The sequence below is a fragment of the Pygocentrus nattereri genome, chromosome 8, assembly GCF_015220715.1.
Source record: "Pygocentrus nattereri isolate fPygNat1 chromosome 8, fPygNat1.pri, whole genome shotgun sequence".
Lineage (NCBI taxonomy): Eukaryota > Metazoa > Chordata > Actinopteri > Characiformes > Serrasalmidae > Pygocentrus > Pygocentrus nattereri.
This window is the reverse complement of record NC_051218.1, coordinates 22306487-22332020: the sequence shown is the minus strand read 5'-3', so window position 1 is coordinate 22332020 and position 25534 is coordinate 22306487. Positions and strand designations below refer to the sequence as shown.

The 25534-nt window shown below is 38.5% G+C and overlaps 1 protein-coding gene across 10 annotated transcripts in view; it reads left to right on the top strand.

Annotated features, from left to right (window-relative positions):
• The window catches only part of ablim3 (actin binding LIM protein family, member 3), a 108467-nt gene extending 83293 nt beyond the window's left edge, over window positions 1-25174 (top strand). For 4 of the 10 annotated variants that reach the window (XM_037540592.1, XM_017698381.2, XM_017698382.2 and 1 more), the window contains 10 exons: window positions 608-658; window positions 10363-10497; window positions 10956-11026; window positions 11611-11764; window positions 19230-19259; window positions 19625-19680; window positions 19780-19840; window positions 19976-19983; window positions 22152-22232; window positions 23578-25174. In XM_037540592.1, the coding sequence (XP_037396489.1) occupies window positions 608-658; window positions 10363-10497; window positions 10956-11026; window positions 11611-11764; window positions 19230-19259; window positions 19625-19680; window positions 19780-19840; window positions 19976-19983; window positions 22152-22232; window positions 23578-23691 (761 nt within the window). In that variant the 3' untranslated portion in view covers window positions 23692-25174. The remainder of the gene's footprint in view (window positions 1-607; window positions 659-10362; window positions 10498-10955; window positions 11027-11610; window positions 11765-19229; window positions 19260-19624; window positions 19681-19779; window positions 19841-19975; window positions 19984-22151; window positions 22233-23577) is intronic. The other 6 variants (XM_037540593.1, XM_017698389.2, XM_017698384.2 and 3 more) reach the window with 3 other exon arrangements.
• Window positions 25175-25534: the final 360 nt, after the last annotated feature.

Genomic DNA, 25534 nt, shown 5'->3' with positions numbered 1-25534 from the left:
CGAATTCCGCTTTATTTCAGCCAATATATTTCACATTTGTTTGGTGAATTCTGTCTCGTTTGGTGTATGCTATTAGTTCCTGGCTAATTCCATGTTTAGTTGTGCTGTCACAGCTGCCCACTGAAAAGCTTGCTTGAGCTGCAGCTCTACGCCAAGTAGCGCATAACTGAAGGAATTGTGCTGTTATTCCAAATCACAGCACGGGTGAATATTTCTCAGTCAGTCAGATTATTCTATGTTCTTATTATATGTTCTGTTGGAACTAACTTTTGTATAAAATACAGTGAACAAACACATCTTATGACTCTCTATTCAGCTCTAGTGACTTAAAGGTCCAGCTTTTTGAAATGTTTACACTATGACTTATCCTACAGCATGGATTCCTCTGTTCTTTCCTAAGCTTCACTTGCTCTCATCTCCGTTTCAGTCTGCCAGTACTGCTCCACCACCCCCCATACACACACAATCCCAGCACATCCTGATTGAAAACACAGAATACACAGAGGAAGTAGAATTATACATGACTTAAGATCCTGCTTCTTCTCCTTCTCTCTCATCACTGCGCTGTCCTTCATGTCTCACCATTCACCTTTCTTTCTTTTCTCAGCAACAGCGGAGCCCAACATCTACCGGAAGCCTCCCATCTATAAGAGACATGGTAGAGTGTGCTTGGCCTGTCCTTGCTCCTCTCTCCCCTGTCCTGAGGCTCTTTGTGCCTCTGGGAAAGATGTGGTGTTGACAGTGTTAGATATTCTTTAGCAAAGCTAAAAAAAAAAATAGTAAAGAAGTGTTATAGTAGTGGTTTGCACTGACCTACCCATTTAGCTGCAGTCCTAATGGGTCTCAGCTCTAGCTTCTCTGCTTTGACTTGCCTCATTTAGTTCATTACAGAAATAGTTCCAAAATGTTTAAGCAACAATTCATAAAAATTCCCCATACCCCAAAAAATGTTCCCTGTACCCCACATGTAGATCTATCATATATGTTTGGTGTCCCAAGTTCCATTTATATGTTTTGCACTGAAGCTTAAAAGCTTGTTTAAAAATGTTTAAAAATAGCTAGTAACGGAAGCTTTCCCACTTTACACATTGTGGGTTACTAAGGAGTTTCAAGTAGATTTTATTATGTGGTTTCTGACTGATTGACAGTGTGATCTACAACCCCAACTCCAAAAAAACAGGACACTTTCCACTTCGCCTCCATTTTAAATGAGCTTGGGCCCAGAGAAGTTGGCGGCGTTTCTGGATGATGTTTATATATGGATTCTTCTTTGCATGATACAGCTTTCACTTGCATTTCTGGATTGTACAGATTCCTGAGCCCATGCAGTGATTTCCAGTACAGAATCATGACTGTTTTCAATGACGATCATGAGCATTCAGTATTGATCATTGGCCTTGTCCCTTGTGCACAGGGATTTCTCCAGATTCTGGGAATCTTTTGGCGTTTCTGCCATCAAGTTCTAAACGAGTTATTATTTTTCATAAAATGGTAAAATGTCTCACTGTCAACATCTGACTTGTGTTTTATGTTATATTATAAATAAAATATGGGTCTATGAGATTTGCAAATTCTTTTATATGGGTCTATGAGATTACATTCTTTTACATTTTACATAGTGTCCCAACTTTTTTGGAATTGGGTTGTATAAAAACGTAACAAAGAAATGCTGCATAGCTAACAACAACAGCAACAGCCATGCAGAATTTTATTTGTACTTGTGTCCATTTTTATAAGTGTATGTCAGACTCTGTCAGAAACAAGTCTATTTGAGATTACCTAACAACTTGATGCAGTTCAAGGCAAGTGTATGACTTAAGCATGCAGTGTGCATCATGCTAATAGGTGGAGTCTATTGGTGTAAGGGCATATAAATTACATTGAGTTTATGTGATTTGATAACAGTAAACTATATAGTTCTCCAAAACTTTACACAAAACATCCGGGCAATGAATTTGGTACGTGTAATCAGTAGGGCAGTAATGGTTGAATGAGCATTTAGTGCAAAGTAGAGATGGCACTCAGCATCTTACTGTTGTTACACTATAATATCACTATATTAAACCCAGATTACAATTCCATAGTAGGTGATGTTTACCTAGAAACTTACATCAATAAAGGCAGCCAATCTGAAGTCTTTAAGATACATAAACACGATAATGGCCTGTTTTAACTGCAGATAAATATAGTCACATCTTACAACTTACAGTTGGAAACCTTTTAGTTGAAACTATAACATTTTAGTTTGAAAACAAATGTTCATCAAGAGATAGTTAGCTGAGAGTTAAATGTACAAAGTGATGTTGATAGTTTTATCCTGTTAAATCTGTTTGAATAGAGTGTAAAATGAGCTTGAGGTTCTTGCGCTTTTTGTGCTTTTCTGCGATGCTTCCTCTGTGCCATAACTGTGCTTTATATATGCTGCACGGCATGATGCTATGGCAGTGTGCCATAGAGAACCTCATTTGGTGTGTGGTAGTCTTTGGCCGACTGTTTCTGTGAGGAAAATAGATTAAAACCTACAACCAAATCGTAAAATGCAGGCTCATACATTTCATGACTGTTCAATATCAGAATGTGTAACTTTAGAGAGAAGCTAATTTACATATCAAAAACCCAATTTACTGTTAGAGTTTTAAACTTTCATGACAATTTGATTATTAGACAACTGTGTCTCATTCCTACTAGAATTACAATACTTTTTATATTTCCGAATCCACTTTTGCATACATTTTGCAAATTTTTTGTATGGCTTTGTTTTTTTGGTCAGTTGAACTGAAAATAGCTGTGTATAAGTCATTCTGTCATCTGATACTGTAGAATAAAGGAGCGAGTGTGTGAACAGTTTAAGTATGGCACTTTCAGAGTGAACCGGCCATCTTAAGTGAGGTGCTTCTACTAAGACAGCTCTTTGGTGTAGTGGTATTGTGCCATCACTATTGCAGAGTAGAAATGAGCAGCAGAGTCCTGTCAGTAATAAAATTGGAAGAATATAACAACTTGAGTATACCAAATGAAAGTCAGCTCCGCTTGCCTATGTATAGGAATGTGGCCCTCATTCCTTATCTCTACTGCTTGCATGACATGAGGACGCAGTGCTGGTGCAGCCCCTTGCCCTTTTCACTCAGGTAGGGGATGAAAAAAGAATGAGGTTCATTGAAGCATGGTGAAACCCAATGTTTGGCGGCCATGCCTCTCCCTGATTTTCATCGACTGGGAAGTGTCCACGTTATATGCTACAAAGCCCCCTGCACAAAGCTAATTAAACACTATCCTGCACTTGTGCAATATGGCCTACTCTTTCTTCAGTCTTGATTGCCATTAGGTTTTTACACATAAAACTGTTTGAGCTTAGTGGACAAGCTATTTATTTTCAGCGTACACAGTTTAAGTAGCCTACTTTAATAAATAATGTGGTTTATCTAGTAGGGATATGTGAGCTGGATGAATATTTCTGTGGAAGATAAATGTCAGACAGTATTCAGCCTGAGTGGCATTAATTAGGGCCCTCTCGAAGAGTCATGAATTTGAGCACATCTCCTTTCAACAGCAGTAATAGTGCATCTTTCCCTCTTAAGTGCATGCCAGAGTGAGGAATATGTGTGTATCTTTGTGTGTATGTTTGTGTAGTAGATTTTCACTTAATTTTTTTTGTATTTTAAAATTAACAGTACTGTGCAAAGGTCAGAGATCACCCTTTTTTAATTAAATTTCTGGTACAAATATTCAGTTTTAGGAGGTATTTCTGAGGAGATTAGATATAAGATAAACCACTTGCATATGAAAAACAGTTTCTAGAACTGGAAGTTGAATAATTTTGTGAAAACATCTGGAGAAAATAGGATTCCTGACAACCGAGCAAGACCTACTAGACCATCAAAACTGCCAACATAAGATACACAGTGTTCATATTTGAAAGTTACAAGAAAATCAAGCTCCACTCTTGCTTCAGATCTGAAAAAATCCACAGACGTTTCTGTCCATCCTTCGACTGTGAGAAGACAATGCTGTGAATGTGCACTAGATCACCAAAACTGGACATCTGAGACATGAAATGATATTTGAAGGACTAATGAGGTGAATTCTCATGCTGATTGTCATGAGAAACAGAAAATGCAATAAATTTCTAAGACTGAACCTAGACTGGAGATCTTTACATGGAAGCATGCAAATATATTCCTCTAGATTTTCTTTTTAGAAAACTAAAAGCAGGTCCCAGAAAAGAATGGAAGCCAGAAGACAAAGGTTGACACCAAATACTGAAAAAACATTTAATTTTTGAGGCTTTCATGGCATTTTCTGTTCAATATGTGTTTTCTGCTTTTTTTTTCATTTTTCATGCTGGAAAATGAAAAACTATAACTATTCTCTGGCTATTGCACAGTACTGTATGTGTGCATTACAGGCTTGTGAAATCTGAACAGCAACAAGTACAGAAATATTTATACAGTATACCACCAGAATGGCATCATATTCCAGAGTGCACTTCCTGTTAGTTTGAGAATGGAGCACAGAGTTCAGAATCCCTCTTCATGCTTTATATATAATGTATAATATAGCATACAATTTTCTAGCAAGAGAGGGATGTATTGTTCTCAGTGCCCATACAGCACACTGTGTGGGGAAGACCTTATCACAGGCCAGCTGATATTGCATTTGACCTGAGTTTTATCACAGGTCAGTTGAGATTGTATTTCTCCTGAGTCAAAAGGCTTATATACTCTCTTTGCGGCATGATGGCCTCTGTAGATGCTGCAGTGAGGATAGAGAGGTTTTTTGTTGTGGTAGTGTGACTCCTATGACAGTGTACCTTGTGCTGACATGCACCAGTCTATATCTGTCATTCCAAGAAACAACGCACCAGCTGCTACCTGGATGTAATTTTAATCTTAACCTTGGGAATCTTGCCCTCAAAAACATTAATCACATAAACGTAATTATGCCATACATTTCCAGTCTTTCAGATATATAAAAGTCAGCATATACAAATTTTGTTACCTCAATATAAAGTATGCCTGCAGTTAATGGCAACAAATCTTCAGTTTGCAAGTTTGAATCACACTTTCAACATATGGTTGTAAGATGAGAAGATACTGTATGACTAGGAGAGGAAAAAAACTAAACTGGGTTTCTGGGGGTGCTTCTGCTTTATTTTTAATTGGAATTATAAAACAAATATATTGGCACCAGTAATATCTACTTTTTTACAGTGCTGATATTGTATTTGTGCTTTCATGTGCACGCACAGCTGTCTGTGTTTCAGTTTTGCCATGTTATGTGGTACAACATGTAAATAAATAATCACGTGACAAAATCTAGCTAGTTTCCCGTAGCAATGTTCATGCATGCTGTTACATACAACCCCAATTCCAGTGAAGTTGGGACGTTGTGTAAAACATAAATAAAAACAGAATACGATGATTTGCCAATCCTTTTCAATCTATATTCAATTTAATACACTACAAAGACAAGATATTTAATGTTCAAATGAATAAACTTTATTGTTTTTTGCAAATATTCATTCATTTTGAATTTGATGCCTGCAACACATTCCAAAGGGCATGTTTACTGCTGCGTTTGGGAACTGAGGACACTAATTTTTGAAGCTTTGTAGGTGGAATTCTTTCCCATTCTTCCTTGATGTACAACTTCAGTTGCTCAACAGTCCGGGGTCTCTGTTGTCGTATTTTGCACTTCATGAGGCGGCACACATTTTTAATGGGAGACATGTCTGGACTGCAGGCAGGCCAGTCTACTACCCGCACTCTTTTACTACAAAGCTGTTGTAACACGTGCAGAATGTGGCTTGGCGTTGTCTTGCTGAAATAAGCAGTGATGTCTCTGAAAAAGACGTTGCTTGGATGGCAGCATATGTTGCTCCAAAACCTGTATGTACCTTTCAGCATTAATGGTGCCTTCACAGATGTGTCAGTGACCCATGCCATGGGCACTAACACACCCCCACACCATCAGAGATGCTGGCTTTTGAACTTTGCACTGATAACAATCCAGACAGTCCTTTTCCTCTTTGGCCCGAATGACACAACGTGCATGATTTCCAAAAACAATTTGAAATGTGGACTCGTCAGACCACAGGACACTTTTCCACTTTGCGTCAGTCCATCTCAGATGAGCTCGGGCCCAGAGAAGCCGGCGGCATTGTTGATATATGGCTTTCACTTTGCATGGCAGAGTTTTAACTTGTACTTGTAGGTGGAGCAACGAACTGTGCTCACTGACAATGGTTTTCTGAAGTGTTCCTGAGCCCATGTGGGAATATCCGTTACAGAATGATGTCGATTTTTAATGCAGTGCCACCTGAGGGATCGAAGGTCACGGGCATTCAATGTTGGTTTTCTGCCTTGCCGCTTACTTGCAGAGATTTCTCCAGATTCTCTGAATCTTTTGATGATATTATGGACTGTAGATGATGAAATCCCTAAATTTCTTGCAATTGCATGTTGAGAAACGTTGTTCTTAAACTGTTGGACTATTTGCTCACACAGTTGTTCACATCCTTGCTTGTGAACGACTGAGCCTTTCAGGGATGCTCCCTTTATGCCCAATCATGACACTCACCTGTTTCAATTAACCTGTTCACCTGTGGAATGTTCCAAACAGATGTATTTTTGAGCATTCTTCAACTTTCCCAGTCTTTTGTTGCCCCTGTCCCAACTTCTTTGGAACGTGTTGCAGGCATCAAAATGAGTAAATATTTGCAAAAAAAAAAAAAAGTTTATCTGTTTGAACATTAAATATCTTGTCTTTGTAGTGTATTCAATTTAATATAGGTTGGAAAGGATTAGCAAATCATCGTATTCTGTTTTTATTTATGTTTTACACAACGTCCCAACTTCATTGGAATTGGGGTTGTAGTTAATAGAATAATTACACTAAATGCCTTCAGGATTGGAATATGAAAACATGTAAAATGAATTCAAAGGGTTAAGAACAACAAAACAGCAAAAATAAAAAAAACTCTGATCTAAGCCAACTGCCGTGTTAATATTCCTTATATAGGAATATTGTTCAGTAATTACTGAAGTGTTTCTGCACTGAAGTGTTTCTGCACAATAGTTCATCATAGTCTAGGACTGAAGAACAGTGAGAAGGTGGGAAGATGGTGGAGTGTGAAAACTTTGTCACAGGAATTGTCAAGGAAGTTAGATATTGAAATTTCTAGGAAGTTAGATAGGAATGAGGATGTGCATCAGACGTGGTCCCACTCCCAAACTTTTATATTTCATAACTTCATTATGTGAACCAACCAAAACAACTAATGTTATATTTTAAAGATCTAAAAACCAAAACACCTGGACATTCATGATGACCTGTCTTGACTTTTAAAAAGGATGAATGATAAGTGATTGATGAGCATAGGGATGAGTTCATTCACATATCACAAGCCTGTAATGAATTCTTCACAAGGATTTTTTTTTTGCTACTCAAATGGAGGAGTGGCATGTATAACTAAAAGATCTTGTGATGTAGTGAGTGTGTTTGCTATGCTTTATATGCAGAGATCATGCTGCTTTCAGCTCATTTGATTCTCCTCCATGTGGGTACCAAACTTAAATCTCTCCAACTGCTCCTTTTGAGATGCAAATAATTCCACTCTTTTCTTTTTCCCCCCTTGCACTTTTTTGTATCACATTAATTAAATTCCCACCACACTTCTGCTGTACTTTCCCTGACCAACCACTCACTCTGTAAGTATTCCCTTCTCCCCACAACCTTGCACATTTGTCTCTCTGTCCCTGTCTCTGTCTGTGCATTTGTCTGTCCATCTTCCTGCCTTTCTACTCATCCCTATGATGCCTATGATGCCTTTTTTGTTAGGGGCTATTGTCAGTGTACTGTGAGGTTTGCTGTTGTAATTGTAGTGTTTGGCTGTCAGTGGGCTGCTTCATGCTGATGGTAGTTCAGTGGATTTGTAATTAGTTTTGAAATAATGCTTAAAGAGCAGTTCACTGTGTTTTTATGTTCATTATCTGACCATGTGCAGAACTCATGCTGGATGATTTGTTGCATTCTTCAAGAACGGCTTGAACTGTGGTTAATTTTGCTAAATGCACTGCTTTATTATTTATGAAAAGTGAGTCAGTTGACATTTTGCTTTGAGCCATTGCTCCGGAGTGAATGAGGCCATCAGTTGTAGTGACCATGGTGTACCTTCCTTCTGTCCATGTGTCTAAGTGTACTCTTATCTGTGAGGTTCAAGAACACTCTGTTCTGCAGATAGGGAAGGGCAACCTTGAAGGAATGCTCCAGCATTTTTCAGCCAAATCTCTAACACATCTGGATTGAGTCAGTTACCACAGACAGTAATCTGGCAAGTGTCCCTGCACTTAGCAAAATAACAGAAAACCACATTCAGTATCCACCCATGAGCTTCTCTTAGAGATTAAATTTCCTTTAAAGGAATGCAGTAGCACAGGGGTGTCCAAACGTTTAGTTTTGGGGGACAAAGCACAATGTTTGTGGTGGGTTGAGGGCCAAGACGACAGAACACTGTAAAGTACTGTGCAAAAGTCAGAGACCGCCCTTTCTTTCTTTTTTTTTTGTCAAAATGGTCATTAAGTACCTATTAAGTACTAAGTTATTTATATTCCATCATTATTAAAGACAGCAGAAAATATGTATTTCAAAGAGTTACACAGAAGCATCAACAACTGAAAAATTGTAAAATTATTCACTATGTAGCGTGTCCATTCTTCACAGAATACATGTTTTCAGTGTTTCACAGAAATCGGCAGGGATATTTTTCCACATCTGCAAAGTTCAGTCTTAGAAGATGATTTCATTTTCTGCTTCTACCTATCCAAGTAATCCTAAACACATTCAGTAATGTTCAGGTATGGACCCTGGGCTGACCAGTCCATTACTCTAAGAACACAAGCAGCTTCTCTGCTAAATTTGCAAACTCTTGTACTCATTTGCCTTTTTTGGCTTCTTGACAGCTGTATATCCTTTCACACCAATAGACCAAATCTATCAAATCCAAAAGCAAGTGGATTATATAATTTCTCTAATCCATCTACTCTCTTTAAACATACCTTTATTAAATTATATTAAATTAATAAATATATTTAATAAATGAATGACTCTTACTTAATGGCCATTTTGGCTGGAAATTAAAGAAATGGAGGATGATCTTTGACTTTTGTACTGTAGTTGTACTTTGACTATTGTAAAAATAAACAAGGTATAACGTGTGACAGGGGTGCGGAGACAGCGGTACGAACGCGGAGGGACAGGCAAATCAGGTTTAATATCCGAAGGCAAAGAGAATGGTCAAAAAACAGGCTAGGGTTGGTATCTCAAATCACAACAAACACAAATCATACAGTATCTCAGGAATACACAGAATTCGTGATCTACAAGTTCCAAGTCTAAACACGGAAAAGCCAAAAACTGCCATCAAAAGTACAAGAGGTTGAAACTAAAGAGAAAGACGGTATAAACAAGAAAAAAGGGTCATAACATGCAATCATAAGAAATGCAGATAACCGCTCAGTATGTTCTTGGTAAACAATACCTCGCACCGAACATTACTATAGCCCAGTCTTAAGTAGGTCAACCTACACAGGTGCGTCTGTTCAATAATCATGGGACTGTGAGCGCTGGTAGTGACGCGGGCGCTTGTCCTGAGTCATGTGATATCCCGATACAGTCTGGGAGATGGAGTCTGCATCTGAGTCCGCCTATATATATAAATATAAATATTAACGAGTAGAACATTAAAATGATTAAAATAAGAATTGAACAAGTTTTATATATATAGTGTGAAAACATGCTGTTCTCTTATTGGGTGAGAGGGTGAGGTTAGGGCAACTTTGTGGGCCAGCTCAGATGTTGTCACAGCTCAGATGATGTCACATCTTTAGTTCATGGGTCACACTTTGGGCAGCCCTGCACATTTTTCAGCCTAATTACTGGACTGCAGCAGTTGCCCATTGACATCCATTATAAGTGGCCCATACTCTGTAGCAGGTGCCCATTGACGTCAATTATAAGTGCATTGTCACTCAGTGGGTTTTCTGTTCTGTTAAAACGAGTTACTTATAAGGTTTTGAAAGGGCCATCCCGTTCCCTTGAATGTTCATTGAAGTTACTTCCTTCGGGACAGATTTTCTGAGCTCCCATAATTGAGAAAACCTGTTTTAAGAATTCTTTTGTACCAAAAGGGGATTATCCATCCTTTAGATCGACAACAAAGTGAATTTTAAATCTTTAGTCTTTAATCAAAATTACTGTCTGTGTTTACTGACCACATAAAAAATGCTGGGATAATCCTTTAAGGTTGTCCTGGTGTTTTGTCTCAGCCACAATGTGTTCCCCTTCCCTCCTCTCTTCATGCAGACAATCACAACACAGCCACCAAAAGCAAGACGAGTGAAGATCTCCTCCAGTCCTCCAAGTTGTCAACAGCCTTTTCACCTGAACACTACCAGCACTCACAATCTGAATACTACCAGTACACCAGCTCTCCTAAATGTAGGTGACAAATGCTTGGCTGGTGTAATACAAACACTGCATTCCATTTACTCAAATCCATTTTGTGTAAATGTGGAAAAGGCTGGGCAGATATGAATGGTAATTGTGGTAACTATACTGTGTAGCTTAGCATCAGATCACTTTGATCTTCTCCAGCTGTGCTGAACAAAACCTCAAAGGATGCAGGCTTTTAAATAATACTGTAATAGTGATGCTCAAAAAGATTTTTTATGTTTCATGGTATGTTTGTTTAGAAGTCACTGACTCTGGAGTCACATATGACAGATGAAGCTACTGATTTAAACTTCAATAGATGGTTGCTTGTTTTGTCTTCTGCAGAGGTGTCTAGACACACTGGGCTTTTCTCTGTCACCTAAAGCAATTCTGTTTGATACTTCTTGCATCATTCATCTAGTATTCACTATTTTTCTCTCTTTCGATCTATCTTCCCTGCACAGCATTACGGGTTCCTCGGAGAAGATTCTCATCAGGAGGCGAGGAAGATGGTTGGAATTATGGCCTTCAAAGAGTATGTCACTAGATCACTCTTTCACTCTCTTCAGAACAGCCTTTGTATTAGAAGTTGCTGATTTTAGAGCCAGGAAAATGTATATTTAAAAGAAAATTATTTAAAAGCCTCAGCATCTAAATATATTATCATTTTTTTTGTATTTAGTGCAGCACTGCTGTGTCTGATCCACATGTACCAGCGCAACACACACTAACACACCTCCACTATGTCATAGTCACTGCAGTGCTGAGAATGATCCATTACCCAGTTAATGCTTGTTCTGGGGTGGTACCAAAGGGGTCTTGACCACTGAAGAACAGGGTAAAGGGACTAACAAAGTATATAGAGAAACAGTCTAAAATTGTAGAATTACAAAAGTGCATCTATATGTTAAGTGGAGCTGATCAAATGGACAATATTTACAATTATTCATGTTGGCTCTGATATGAGTGAAACAAAGATTTTAAATCCACTATAGCGACAGTCTCTGATTGATCTTACCATTGTGTGTACTGAAGGCATTCTGCCCCACTTTCTGTCTCTCTACTAACTCTACTCATCCACACACAGACCAACTCACTCTTTCTCTCTCTCACCCTCAGATTCAGGGTGGAATCGGCAGGATGATCCTGAAGGAGGAGATGAAAGCCCGCTCCGGTTCCTATGACAACGACCCCTGGGGCAGCGCAAGGAACTCCCGCAGCGGCAGCAAGGAGACGCTGCACAGCATGACTTACAACAACACCATCAATGGCTGTGAGTGCTGCGCCACAGGGGAAGGAGGCAGGGCCACTGTGCTTTGCTGTGTCATCAGAGGCTGCATAAACATGGACAGGGGCAGGGGCAGGGGCATGATATAGGCTGCTGTTATCACCCTAACCAAACTCGAGTGCAAAACATCTTTGTTGTGAGAAAACCTCATATCTCTGAAATGGTGACTTAATCCATATTTCTTACTTCTGTAAGTCCATATTAAGTCCATATAAAGAAGTAATACATTTTAGTGTTCTGAGTTTGTCACACCACAAAAAAAACGTGTTATTAACCACCCAGCCAGATTTTAATTACTGAAAAAATAAGCAAGTATAAATAAATTATATTTCAAAATCGGGAAAAAATAAGCAGTATTCTCTGCTCTGAAACACTGGGGTGTGTCAGCTGAAGGTGCTGAACCATGTCCAATCGCAGGAAAGGTGCAGCCTCTCTCAAAAGTCAAATACCACAACAACCTGAAAAATGGATTTTCTGTCTAGCAGTTTTATTGGACTTACATACAGACAGCCATCCATGTTTGAGCCACCAGAGCAAAAGGACACTGACCAACCTGAGAATCAACCTCATTCTTCTCAGTCTGCACTGGAATGTTAATTTTATTCTCCCATTCTTGCAAGGCATAGCTATCGTAAGATAACAGAGAAGTAGTGGCCTGTTAGCCCTGCTCTGTAACTTATCACAACACTCTTACCTCACATGATCTTAGACTGGATAGGCTTCGCTACTCAAAGTACCACATAGCTGATAGTGCCATTAGCCTAGTTGAAGTTAGTGAAGCTGGCGCTGTCTAAGGAGGGCCAGTGAGCTGTAACGAGAGCCCTGTGATGTGTAGCCACTGGGCACTAACTTAGCTCAAACAGCCTTAAGAGGCTAGAGTAGGCAAAAGTTAGAGAGGCTAGTACAATATTTTTTATAAAGTCACAGTTTTGGGGTGGGGGGTCATGCTAAATTGGGCTCCAGAGCATGATCAAGCCATGATTTCTGATCTGCCTAAAAATCCTGAACAAAATGATAAAAGAAAGTTCAACAGTCTAACTCCACAATTCAATACTACATAGTTCACAGTCTTTTCACATATTTTCAGCATTTTTGTAACATGTAGAATGTGTTTAGAAACAAATTTTTGAATTTTCTGTACATGGACTTTAAACGCTAATGGCTCCACACTTAATTTCCTTAGATACTAGTGTCAGTTAAGTACAGTATGTGTATCAGCAGCAGACAATACCAAAACCACAAAGCAATTTCTGCTTAATTCAGTAGTAATTTAGCTAAATTATGTAAACAAAGTCATTCAGAGGAGACTGATGTGAAATGGTGGTGATAGGAACCAGAAGTGACAATGTCCACAACATACACATATATCCATTTTATGTACTATCAAATATCACCAGTGTCCTTGAGGTTTTTTATGGAATAAGCTTTCTTTAGAGACTATTTTTGCCTTACAACACCTTGCATGTACCTCTCTGCCATGAATAGATTTTAGGCCAAAATCGTCTCAATTATATAATGAAAAAATGCACTGGGCAGCATATTCATACCCATTTTATATGAGATGGCTTTTTTTTTGAGGTAGCTTTTAGAGGCATTTAGCTCTTCAGATATCTGGTTCCTATTACCACCACTGCGAATGGACTTGGTAAGTTTCTCTAGAACAGATGAATTCACATCAAACCACTCTGAATGACTTTGTTTGTATCTTAAACATTTAATTATGCAGAAAAGTTGAAGAATCAGTGGAATTCTCCTTCAGTTGGCTGCAGAGCCGGTTCTGACCTCCCTGGGGCTTTCAGCAAAATTCTGCACAGGGGCCCTCCTACCTGACCCATGGGCCATGTAAACCATTTGCACTTTCCACACAGTCACACGTGACACCTTAGTGCTCCCACTACAATCCTCCCTCCTTCACTCTCCTGGTGTTTTTTTTTTCTTTTTTCTGACCAGATGGATAGTTCTGTTTCATCCTCTAATCAAAGTTGTAAATTAAAAGCAGCTTTGTCATGAGAAGGAGGTGGCGCCCTTGCATAATTTGCATGGCCCTACGCAATGCACGTAGTAAATGTATAAGGCTGCCCCGCTCTGACTCGCTGAACAGTGTTTGAAGCCATTTTAAAAGACCATATTCTCATAGGGCTACACAAATTCTCTATTATTTTGTTAAGATATTAAAGATTGTAGTGAGTATGGAATGTTTGACCCTTGGCAACTAAAGCCTGCTTTTAGCAAATTAAATTAGTTATTGAGGTAGTTAATTAATTAATATTGGGGTATATTTTCATATTATATTTTCTAGCCATTTTATAAAAGCGTAAAGCCACTCAAAGGAGTGATTGTAGTATTGTCAGGAGGGCTTTAGGTACTCTGCTTCACACTGTGGTTAACAATACTCTTTAACCATGGGAAACTCACAGTAACACAGTGTCTAGTGGCTTATTGCTTTAAAAGCCTTAATAACTGAATAATAAGCCTAGAGTTTAAGGGAGTAACTTTTTCATTAGGTTTTTTCAGCATTTTCAAACGTGTTAGAGTTATCTGGTTTTCCTATAACAGCAACAAAAAAGATGCTGGCTTGCTAACAGATTGCCACGCCACCCTTATTTCATGATGTTTGTGAGTCGCAGCCATGGAGCTGATTTTCTGTTGTGGAAAATCTCCCCTCCCACCACCCCCCTTTAAAGTTTTTGTCCCCCCAACTGGCATACTCAGGGGAAAAGCAGCAAGAAGATAACAGGTGCAGTGTGGTTTTACCTCAGCGTGTGGGTGATTCAGAGTGTAGTTCAGCTATAATGATGATTGTAGCATATCTGCTGTTTCACTCACATTCGGAATGCAGTTGAAGGTACTGCTGTCGATGGAGGCTTGGCTCTAAGCCAACTTATTAAGCTCAGTGAAGCCTCAGCATACTTTACAGTAAACTGCAGGATGACATCAACAGAGTTACTGATTATGAGGCAAGTAAACAGAGTAAATTCACCGGCTCTTCTACAAGCCAGTGTTCACAAAGACTTAAACAGCAGTACTTTAGTGAATACATAGCTCTCCCATTCATTCTGTCTATCTCTGTCTCACTGCACACTCTCCGTTACACACATATAGTGAAGTAGGGAGAGTAGGGCTGAAAGATTGATCGTTTTTATATCTGCATTGCAATTTTAAAGAGTACAGTTTTCATATCACAAGAGCTGTGATTTTATAATAGCCTACATTATCCATGATGTTGTCTTACCAAGTGGGGAAATTTAACCCAATAGCTCATAAACTGCCTTCTGACCAGTAAGAAGTGACCAAAGGCCCATGTGTTATGACATCATGACCACAACTAACTGGCAGTCTGGAGCACTACATACAGCATTCTAACATCAAGCTGGTGGGTTTGTTGATGTTCTTGTCCAGAAAAGAGGCCTCGACCTTAATTTGTGGAAAATAATCACAATTCAAATCACAATCACAGTATTAGGAAGAAAAATCACAGTTATTTTCTACAAATTGTCCTGGGGGAGACAGACAGAGATAGTAGTAATAGTTTTGACTGTGATTTTCTTTCTAGTACAGCAGCTAATTCTGTGAAGGGCTCTGACCAATTTATAGATCAATTTCTGTTTTCCCCTAATACTTTTTGGCTTATATTTGACTGTATATATTCTGGTTTGCTTACTGTTTGTTTTTTTTGTTTGTTTTTTTTAACTCTGATCTTCTCGCAGTTTTACTCTCACTCTTTCTCCTTGCACGTGTGCGGGCTGCTCTCCTCATTTCTATTTCGGTGTCTCTCATGGGGAGGTGCACAAAGCAGCTGGAATTTTTCCCACTCTCCGTTCTTCTCTCTCGCACTCTCGCACTCTCTCTCTCTCGCACTCTCTCGCTCTCCCTTTCTTTCTCTGTTGTCCTCCCTTTCCAGCATCACTGTGGTACTGCACTCGCCATGTTTCCCTCCTCTCCACGACCGTGCCTCCCGATGCGTGGAACAGCCACCCAGTGTTCCTGTCCTCTTTTATTCATGAGTAGTAAGAGGAGGAGAGCTTTTTTCATGTATCACAGTGAATCAAAGGTCTGCATATGTGAAGTGGAAAACAGAGCGGGTCTCATGAAGCGTGTTATTGACACATGAGGATAGGTAGCATAAAGTACAGAGTGAGGACAGTACAGTGAGTGTGAGGGACAGGTGATTTACATTTATTAAGTAAACCTACCTTGTGCTTAGATTTATTGGACATTTTAACAGATGCTTCTGCAGTACTCAGCAAGTCAGAGACCATCCTTCATTTGTTAAATTTCCTGTTAAAAAGGCTTAAAGAAATTATTTGTTTTTCAGCATCACTATGAAAAATATACATTTAACAGAAAACTACACAAAAAGTTTCTAGTTTCTGCTGCTCATAATCCCAATAATCCCAGTCACACTCAGTGATGTTGAGCTCTGGGCTCTGTGGTGGTCAGTCCATCATTCAGACCACCAGCAGATTCTTTGTTTGATTTACAAATTTTCTGTTCTCAGTGAAGGCGTCCTGAGAGCTACACAGCCTTTCATAGCATTGAGTTGTCTTCTCACAGTGGAGGGATGGAAAGACACACTTGATTACTTTTACATCTGAAGCAAGAGTGGAGCTTGATCTTTTCTCATCTCTTATACAAATGTACTGTTTATCCCATAGTGAAAGTGTTGGTGGTCTACCAGGTCATGCATGGTTATCAGCAGTCTCCTTTTTTCTTTGCCCTTTTAATCATCGTCAATTTCTAGAAATTCCTGCTTTTTCAGTTATTTTCCTTTGACTTTAGCCTCCCTTGTGCAAGTTGTTTATATTATATCTATATCTCTTCAGAAAGGTCTCTTGAAAATTTTGTAACTTGTACTTAGCTGTTTTGACTGGAAATTAAATAACATCAAATAACATAGTGAAATAACATAATGGAAAGTGGCCACCGCAGAACCACTGCTCATTAAATTTTTGGTTTGTGGGACATGCAGTCTGTCCTGCAGTAATACCATCAAGGCAGTGGCATTTAGTGGGTACACTGCTACAAGTGATCAGGCACAGAAGTGTTAGCTGGAGTTTTACTCACTACTTTTAACACAAATACCTTGTTGGTCCACCTTGTAGGTGTACAGTTAGAGCAGCAGTTCCCAACCCTGGTCCTTGAGCACCCCCTGCCCTGGATATTTTGGTGTTTTTCTTGTTCCAGCACACACAATGTATGCAGGGTAGCAGGTACTTCAGGACTAAGACTGAGAACTTGTGAGTTAGAGACCAGAGATTTATTTTTTATATACACACTTTCATTACTCATCGTGGAATCTAGGTTTATTCAATTTCAAATCTTGAATCAAATTTCCATCCTTGGATTTCCTGTAGAGGATGTGTTAACTTATTTTGTTATGTAGAAAAAAGCGAACCAGGGACATTAAATTGGCAGCACCAACATATCCTAGAGCAGTGTTTCTCAATTCTGGTCCTTGAGCACACTGCCCTGTGCTTTTTAGGGGTCTCCCTTCTCCCAACACACCTGATCCAACGATTCATCTTGTTAACATCCCATTATGGAGTTAATGTAGGTGAGTTAAAGCACACTTCAGGACCAGGTTGAGCAACACTTTGCTAAAGATTTGGCAAAACTACAGCTAAACAAGCAGCTTCCAACAAAGGATGTGCTTGAGAATATGAGCGTCTAGTTTCATACAGAAGAAGAGGAATCTCATTTGCGTTTTCTCATAGCCAGGAGAAGGAGGAGGAGATGCTAAAGGAGTGGTTCTGTTTTTTCTTAATTTGAGAAAAAAAAAGAGCTGAAGACTTACTAATCAGAAAATGAATCAGTTTTAAGTGCCATCTGGTGATCAAAGCCAGGCCTATTTTATTAATGAGATTAGGGGGGGGGGGAGAAAGACATCATTTAATACATTAGATTTCATTTGAAGCTGCATTTTTATGAGATCCCATCGTTTACTAATTCTGTTTTATATAAATTTTCTTCAGAATGACAAAAGAGTTTCCAAACCACTGTGTAATAATATTTATATAACTTGACTGACGTACCTGACCCTAATCCTAAAATCCATTCCCTGTAGTTTTTTGCCCCTTGAATTTTTTATGTAATTAATTTGTAATTGAGTAATTGTGTGTTTCCATTGAATAATGTGTTAGTCATGCTGTACTGTTGTTTGCCTGCGTCTCTGCTTTTCTCCTCTCTTTCCCTCCGTTTGTGTTTTTTTCCTCTTGTTGGACAGTTTTAAGGCTCATTGAGTGCTTTGATGTGTGGTGTTCATGGGACTGGTAGGCTGCTTGCTTCCAGCTATGATTGCTTACGCACATTCCTGTAAGACTCTGTGAATTTCTCTCTTCTGCCACTTAGCTGTCAGGGCCCAGTCTTGTTCAGTAGTACAAGACTACAGAATTTGCAGATAGATATAGCATTTACAGAGCAACCTGCTGAAAGTCTTAAAGTTTTCTTCTTAGAATGTATTATACATGTATGCCTCAAACAAGCACAGATAATGCAGCGTAAATACAGTGTATAAAATACACTAAGGTTAGCCCGCTTAGCTGAATTGAAACAGAAAGAAATATGTAAAGAGGCAGCTAGTACTAGCTGTACTTCTGTTTCCTCTCACACCACCTGCAGTACCATCTTCCTCATTCAGCTGCATCTGACTACTCTTCGGTCTAAGGGCCTGATCCTTGCTTCATGCTGCAGTGGTGTCTGACGGCACAAGTTTATGGGACACGAACAAAAATGAAATTTGGACATGAACCAAACATTCAGTATCTTACACATACACATGCAAAATATTTTAAATGGACTTCATTTGTAAAATATTGTTCATATTAAATGTGTGTAATAAGTCACTGTTTACCTACAAAATAAGTGTATTTATGTATCTAAAATGAAACTGACAAAAATTTTAGTTATACTGTGATATACATTTTTGCACATACAGTGCACTATTCTCTATTAGAATAGACGCTTCATAGAAATTTATGTAGGTCTGTCTCAAAGTCACACTAGCCCATGGACTACAGCCCATCCCAGCAGTCATTGGGTGGAAGGCAAGGTGCCGCCCTGACATTGAAAACAATTCTGATGTTTTTTTGTGGGTGGGGGAAAATTTTACATTTAAAAATTACCTGAGAATTTTAATTCTAACTAATAATTGCAGTCAGATTGATGAATTGATGCATTTTACCAACAAAACACTTCTGAGACGCCCTGAGATTTGCTCCAGTTCCATCAGCCAAACCATATGAATAACCTGCTGCCTTTTCTCCCTGCTGCACTCTCCAATTATTACACCCTGTTTGGAGTTTGCTAAATGTGTCTCAAATTACTTTCTTTTGGCTATAAACTTTGTCTGCACCAATACTGTATGATCCTGATTAAGAGAATAACATATTGATGTAGACACTGTGTTGAAGCATCAGATTTCATTTTTTCATATTTCTGTATTCTTTTTCAGCTCCCCAGGTGCCCTATCCAGCTGAAAATGGTGAGTGCCTCCTCATCTCTACACTCTTTTGAACAGATAAGGCAAGAAGTGAAGAAGTGGGAGGATTTAGTGGGGGAGTGATAGCATTAGAAGGAAAGCAGGTCATGTTTGTTCACCTGGTGGTATGCACAATTCAGTTGGGGATTTACACTAGCATGGGGCATTAAAACACTCTTTGGGAAAAGTAGGAGCTGTAAGCTCAATTCAATGTTTGGTGGCAGAGCTCTGAGCTGTTAGCTGTATGAGCAGCGCCCTCTACTGTTCACTATTGCATTTAATTGCTGATACACTGAAACAAATGTGCTGATCTGTGTGACATTTGACTGTCTGTCTCTAATCAGTGCAATGTTCTTGTTCATTTTAAGACTACATATCTAAATCAGCCTCTTTACCAGGGTATGGCAGGAATGGGATTCACAGGGTAAGCTATATAACAACAGTTAAATAAATACAACTGCCATTTAGTGTGTATGATATTTAAAACTTATAGTCAACTTAACCATAATTGTTTGTTTTCCAGCAGCAAAATACAGACTACTTTCAGTATGACAGCGGCAATGAAGTCAACTGGGGAATCAGAGGTTTGTTGTAGCAGCTTTGTTGTGGCATTAGCTGTGGTGCAAAATGATACTAATTTTCTTGTAATGTTAGGGTGGATAATTGCCCTCATAAACAGCAGCTTACCGAAAATGTGTTTGTGTTTTTTTCTCTTGCAGAATACAAGGTGAGCGTGACTGAATGTGAAACCATCCTGAAACACACTAAAGCCACTAAAGGCTGGCTTTACACAATTAAATTTTCATGTATGTTGTGAGTTGCCTGCAACATATTTTCTGTGCAACTTGTCAGTCACATGAAACAATTAAAAAATAATCAAAGTTGCATGCAAGACATTCGATTAGCTCATGAGGTATTTATAATTAGCAACTAATTTTTGATGCACTGAATCATTCTAGTTATTACGTCTGCAAGATTACATATGTGCATATGCTCTATATCTATGTCATTCATCTGTCTGTCTGAGGTTCTTATCTGTTCTGTGTATGTTAAGCCTTTGAAAATTAGTGTCTAAGTAACCTTTACGGTTGCATCGATGTCTCTTTCATTCGGTCCTAAAAGCACTGAAAGTTCATTGAGGAGTGTATCTCAGTCTCCTCTTCTGTAATAACTTTTAGCATTTGGATCCCAGATGAATCTGAGTTCTGTGTAAAATTAGCAAGTATCAAGAAAGGGAGAACACTAATTATCTGGCTCCTATGATTATAGTAACAGCAAAAGTTAAAGAGGAATAAAAGCAGCTGTTTAAACAGCCATTAGCGTTAACTGGCTGGTAAACACAGCTGGTTACAGAAATGTTAGTTTGTGAAACTTGTTGATTTGTTGTTTTGTTCAGGAAACTGACAAAATGAAAAACTACCAACCTTTCATGAAGTCTATAAGCAGAGTCTCCTTTTTAACAATCCAATATTCATCTTCTGCTTTATTTTCTTGGACTTGAGCTGGTAAAATCAGTTGCTTGAAATGAGGTCATTTGATATGTGAAACATTATCATTGTTTTAATTGGCTTCATGATTCATGAAATTTGTTTCAGGTGAACTGCAGGACATTTTAAACTATGTAACTCAAGTGCAGTTTAGTTTCATGTTGGTTTCAAGCAACTAAAGTTGCATTAAAGCTTCACAGCCTGCCAAAGCTCTGGTCAGCAGCTGAGGATTTACAGTATTTCAACACAAACTCTGTGGGGTCAAAGCAGCGTCCTGTTGGACTGAAGAGACATAAACCAGAGAGAGGAGAAATCAGTGCTTCCAGGTCATAAGGCCACAGGAAGCTCCCCTGGCTGGGTCCCCAGAGTTGGGGGACTGCCAGGGGGGTCACAGCAGGGGCAGGGGTCTGTATGACCTCAAGGCGAGAATGTAACTGTCTAGCCTCAGGCAGCTTCCTGTCTTTGTCACAGCTACTGTGTCAGAGGCTTGCAGAGAGACTGTGAGGTGATTTTGCTTCATTTTCCATGAGCGGAAGAAGGGGATCCAGCGAGGGTTCCACTTCCTGAGAACAATGCCCAGCTTTCCATAGTGCCACAAACATGGACATTCACCATACATTTACCCTGTACAGTACATTTGCACTGTCACAATCAATTTATCAATATTAGTCATAGACAAATAAACCAATTATTTTGCCAATTAATTGAACAAAGCCAAACAAAAAAGCATGCTTTACTAAACAATAACAGACTATGCCTAAAGATTAAAATATTATAAAATAAATTGTTGGAAAAAAAGATAAACGAGAAGGCCTGTAAGACATTTCTTTTAAATCATCTACATGAAAACTAAAAAAGCATATAAGCATGAGTGTCTGTCAGGCACTGTATCTCACTGTAAGAAAGACAAGTAAGATCATTTAAAATATGAGCTTTTCTGCCAACTGATCACTGCTGATTGATCAAGAACAATTTAATCCATTTTTATGACCAAGTTTAAAAGATTAATCATGGCAGCCCTGCTGTATACTGAGTATAGATTCAGTTTAGTCTTTAGCACAATAGTTACAGCCAGAAGTTCTGAGCTAACTCTACAAAGATGTAGAGTTATATTCCCTGTGCTGATAGCAGGCAAGAAACACTATGCTTTAGGCCAGAACTTGGCTAAGATGACAGGTGTGAAATAAATCAGCACATGCTTCTTATTCTATCTACCCACTTTTTGTTTTCAGCAGTGTACTTTATCAGTGCAGCTTGGCTGACCATGTGCTCAGAGCTTTTTCCTCTGGCAGAAAGTGAATATAAATGCATGTGGGAAGAGTTATATGAAAATGATTTCATGATAATGATCTTCCCTTATCATAGATCCACTGCTCATTACTACCTGTTTAATTGGCTTTTCCTACAGGTTTACCCCTATGAGGCTCTGATTGTGACCACCAGAGGGCGAAATCGTTTACCAAAGGATGTGGACAGAACCAGACTGGAGGTGAGTCAGCCCACTATCTTCTTAACATATCATCCAAAATTGTGCAACGTTTTGTGAAGCTCAGTGGGTATTTTTCAAAGTTAGATCATTTTTCCAGTCTGATCTGGATGCACATTTAAATAAATGCATTGTTGCAAATAAAGACAATTCCATTTCAAAATTTTGTTTCAGAAATTTTTTGATAATTTTCAGATCTGTAATTGTAATTGGCCTCATTGTTCAGAAAACTGACAAACTGAAACTACCAAACCGTCATGAAGATAACCAGTTTTTCTTAAAGTAATTGGCTTGCGATACATTTGAGATATTTGGAAATAGTCTCATCTGGAATGGACTGAACATATAAAATGATTTAATTCTGAGAGCTCTCTTTATATTTAGAATTATATCTCTCTGTGTAAATAAATCCAATCTGCAATGCAAACTTCACCACATCTTACATACCATATGCTGTCAAGAGTTGCAGTGACAGATTTTATTAAAAAATAAAAGTGTCTTGATACCAATGACAGCTAGCTACGGTACACAAAAAATCTTATTACTAGTAATGGTCACATAACACAGTTATATTACTTTGCAATATCTGTCATGACAGCATATGACGTCTGCCATGAAATGTTTATGGTGTGGTTATGTCAGTGTTAAGTCTAAAAGCTAATTTTACTAGTGTCATGTTTTCAAAAAATGTCAACACTAGTACAAATCAATGCTGAAAGATTCTCAGTGTAAACAAAAATGTCAAATAAATTCTAAGCGTATGAAATGTAGAACAGTCAAACATGGTTGGTGTATGATGTTTACTTCTTTAGTTTTGCACTGTAGCTAGGAGGCTTAGGTGGATTACAAGTAACCACCATTGTATTGTTCATACTGCATACCTTGGTCATCACACTTGCCTCAAACTGTATTCTATATGTGGTTTCTGTCACTGTATAATGGACAAAGGTACATCACATAGCTAACAGCATTTGTGTAGTCCAGCAGCTGTCTTGAAACCTGAATTTTGTAGGATGTTGTTCATTTTTATAGATAATACTGTCAGAATCATACAGTGTCAGAAACCACATAAATAAGACTTTTAAATTTCTCAATAACTTGACACAGTTTGAAGTAAGTATGTGGTAATTTAGGCATGCAGTTTGCACAATGCTACCAGTGTGGTAAATAAGTTTCCTTTACCTGTTAGCTACATTAGACTTGCAACTCCAGTGCAAAACCAAAGTAGCTAGCTTTACTCCAAAACATGTCCTAGCTGATTGACAATGTTTGGGGTAAAGGAAATTGTGTACATTTTGGCTGAACCATTGCTTGAATGCCTCCACTTCTTATCATATGTCCTTTCCAGAGGCACCTCTCTCCTGAGGAGTTCTACCAGGTATTTGGCATGACCATGGCTGAGTTTGACCGACTGGCACTGTGGAAGAGGAATGAAATGAAGAAGCAAGCCAGGCTGTTCTAGTGTTCCTGCTCTACATGCAGAAACAGAGCTACGTATCTGTCCAAATCCAGCAAAACAAATACTGCCTCTTCACTATACATTCAACCCCAACTGAACAACAGACACACTGTGCCACTGGACATGTGACAGGCACATACTTAGTATTACACGGACCAGGATCTGTGAGAGGAGGAATGAGAAAAAGAGAGTAATGAGAGTAATATTTGGCTCTTTGTTTTAAGTGTTGCTTTAATAGGTTGTTTTTTTTTCATTTATGAATGGCAAGAATAAGGACATGTAAAGATTTGGGATTTTGCCTTATATTTTTGGTTAACTTGCACCAGCAGAGTGACTAGAATGTAGAGACTGTGTTAATAAGAGGTTTTGTTTTGTTGTTCATCGCTTAGGTAAACACATTGATATCTTTTCTTAGCATTTGTTTCTCTTTATGGACCATTTTGCAGCTTAAAACAGGGGCACACAGCAGAACTAAAGCAAAATAATAGGTTAGACTGATGGAAATGTGCAGCTTTTGCATGACCATGGAAACCAAAGGTTGACTGTCGTGTTCGATGTAAAGAATAAACAAAATGTAGGGAATGAGCACTACTCCTGCTATTGTGAGTACTGAATGTAAATTTTCTCCACAAAAAAAGAGGATTATTAGACACAGTCTGAAGAATGTGTTGAGCCATCCATAGAGTTTTGTGATGGTAGGGGTAGGCATCAGTGGCTAGTTATTATTTCTTGCAATTTTAAAGAAAAATCTCTAAGAATATCTACACCGACAGCTGATGCGGAGCATTAAACAAGAAATATAAGAGGGCCGTGGTGCATTTTTTTTCCCAAGATGCTATATTGCATTAATGCTTCTGTTTTACTTATATTTAGAGTTATCACTGTTGGGATGGAGCTTTGATTTTATTTTAAATTATTTTGTTTTATCTTCAGCAATCTGTTTTGGACATGTTCCATTTTGGCTTATGGCATTAAGTTAATACTCATATGTTATGTCACATTTGCTCTTTGTTTATATCGCAAGCGTGTTTATGGATTGATTGATTGGACAATCAGAAAGGCGTCCACTACGATGTGTAATTTTACTAGAGTGTACATCAAACTATTGCAACAAATAACAGAACTGACCACTATTGCACTTAATTAGGACCTAAGAGTGACGTCCTTAATGCCAAGGGATAATTATGTGCGTTGTGTATAATTATATTAGTTTTGGACCTCACAAACAAACAGGTAAAACAGGTCTCTGGTTTTTTTTTGTTCTGCCTTTGCGTGTAGTGTTTACTGCCTGTTTGCCATTAGAATGTTATGAAGTGTTCTACCAGCTTCATAGTCAGGTGGGAGGTTGAAGTTAGAACATATTTTTGATTCTCCCTTTTTTTAAACAGTACAGCTACCTGTCTAGCTAACTTTATTTATCTGTCATTACAGTTTCAGCAAAACTATGTACATCTTATATTTAAATAAAAAGGTTGTTTCTTGTGTAGGAGTGTTCTATGTGTGTGTGCTGTTAACACTACTAACACTACTATGCCATCTAAACCAGTGTTTAACACCTAAACATAGAAGAGGCAAGAATAAAGAGGCCAAAACAGGTTCTTTGCGTGATGCCATAAAAAACGCCCTTTTGGTTCTCTAAAAATCTTTCATGTAATCAAATGTATGGTTCTAAAAGAACCATTTGTGTATATGAGATGTGTGAGTGTGAAGGACATCATAATGTAAAGGTTCTAGAAAGAACCCTTAAATTAGTATAGAACCCTGACAACCATTACAAAAAGATACGTGAATTTCACATGTGATAAACGTGGGTTTTATACACTACACATTCACACAGCTGTGTGAA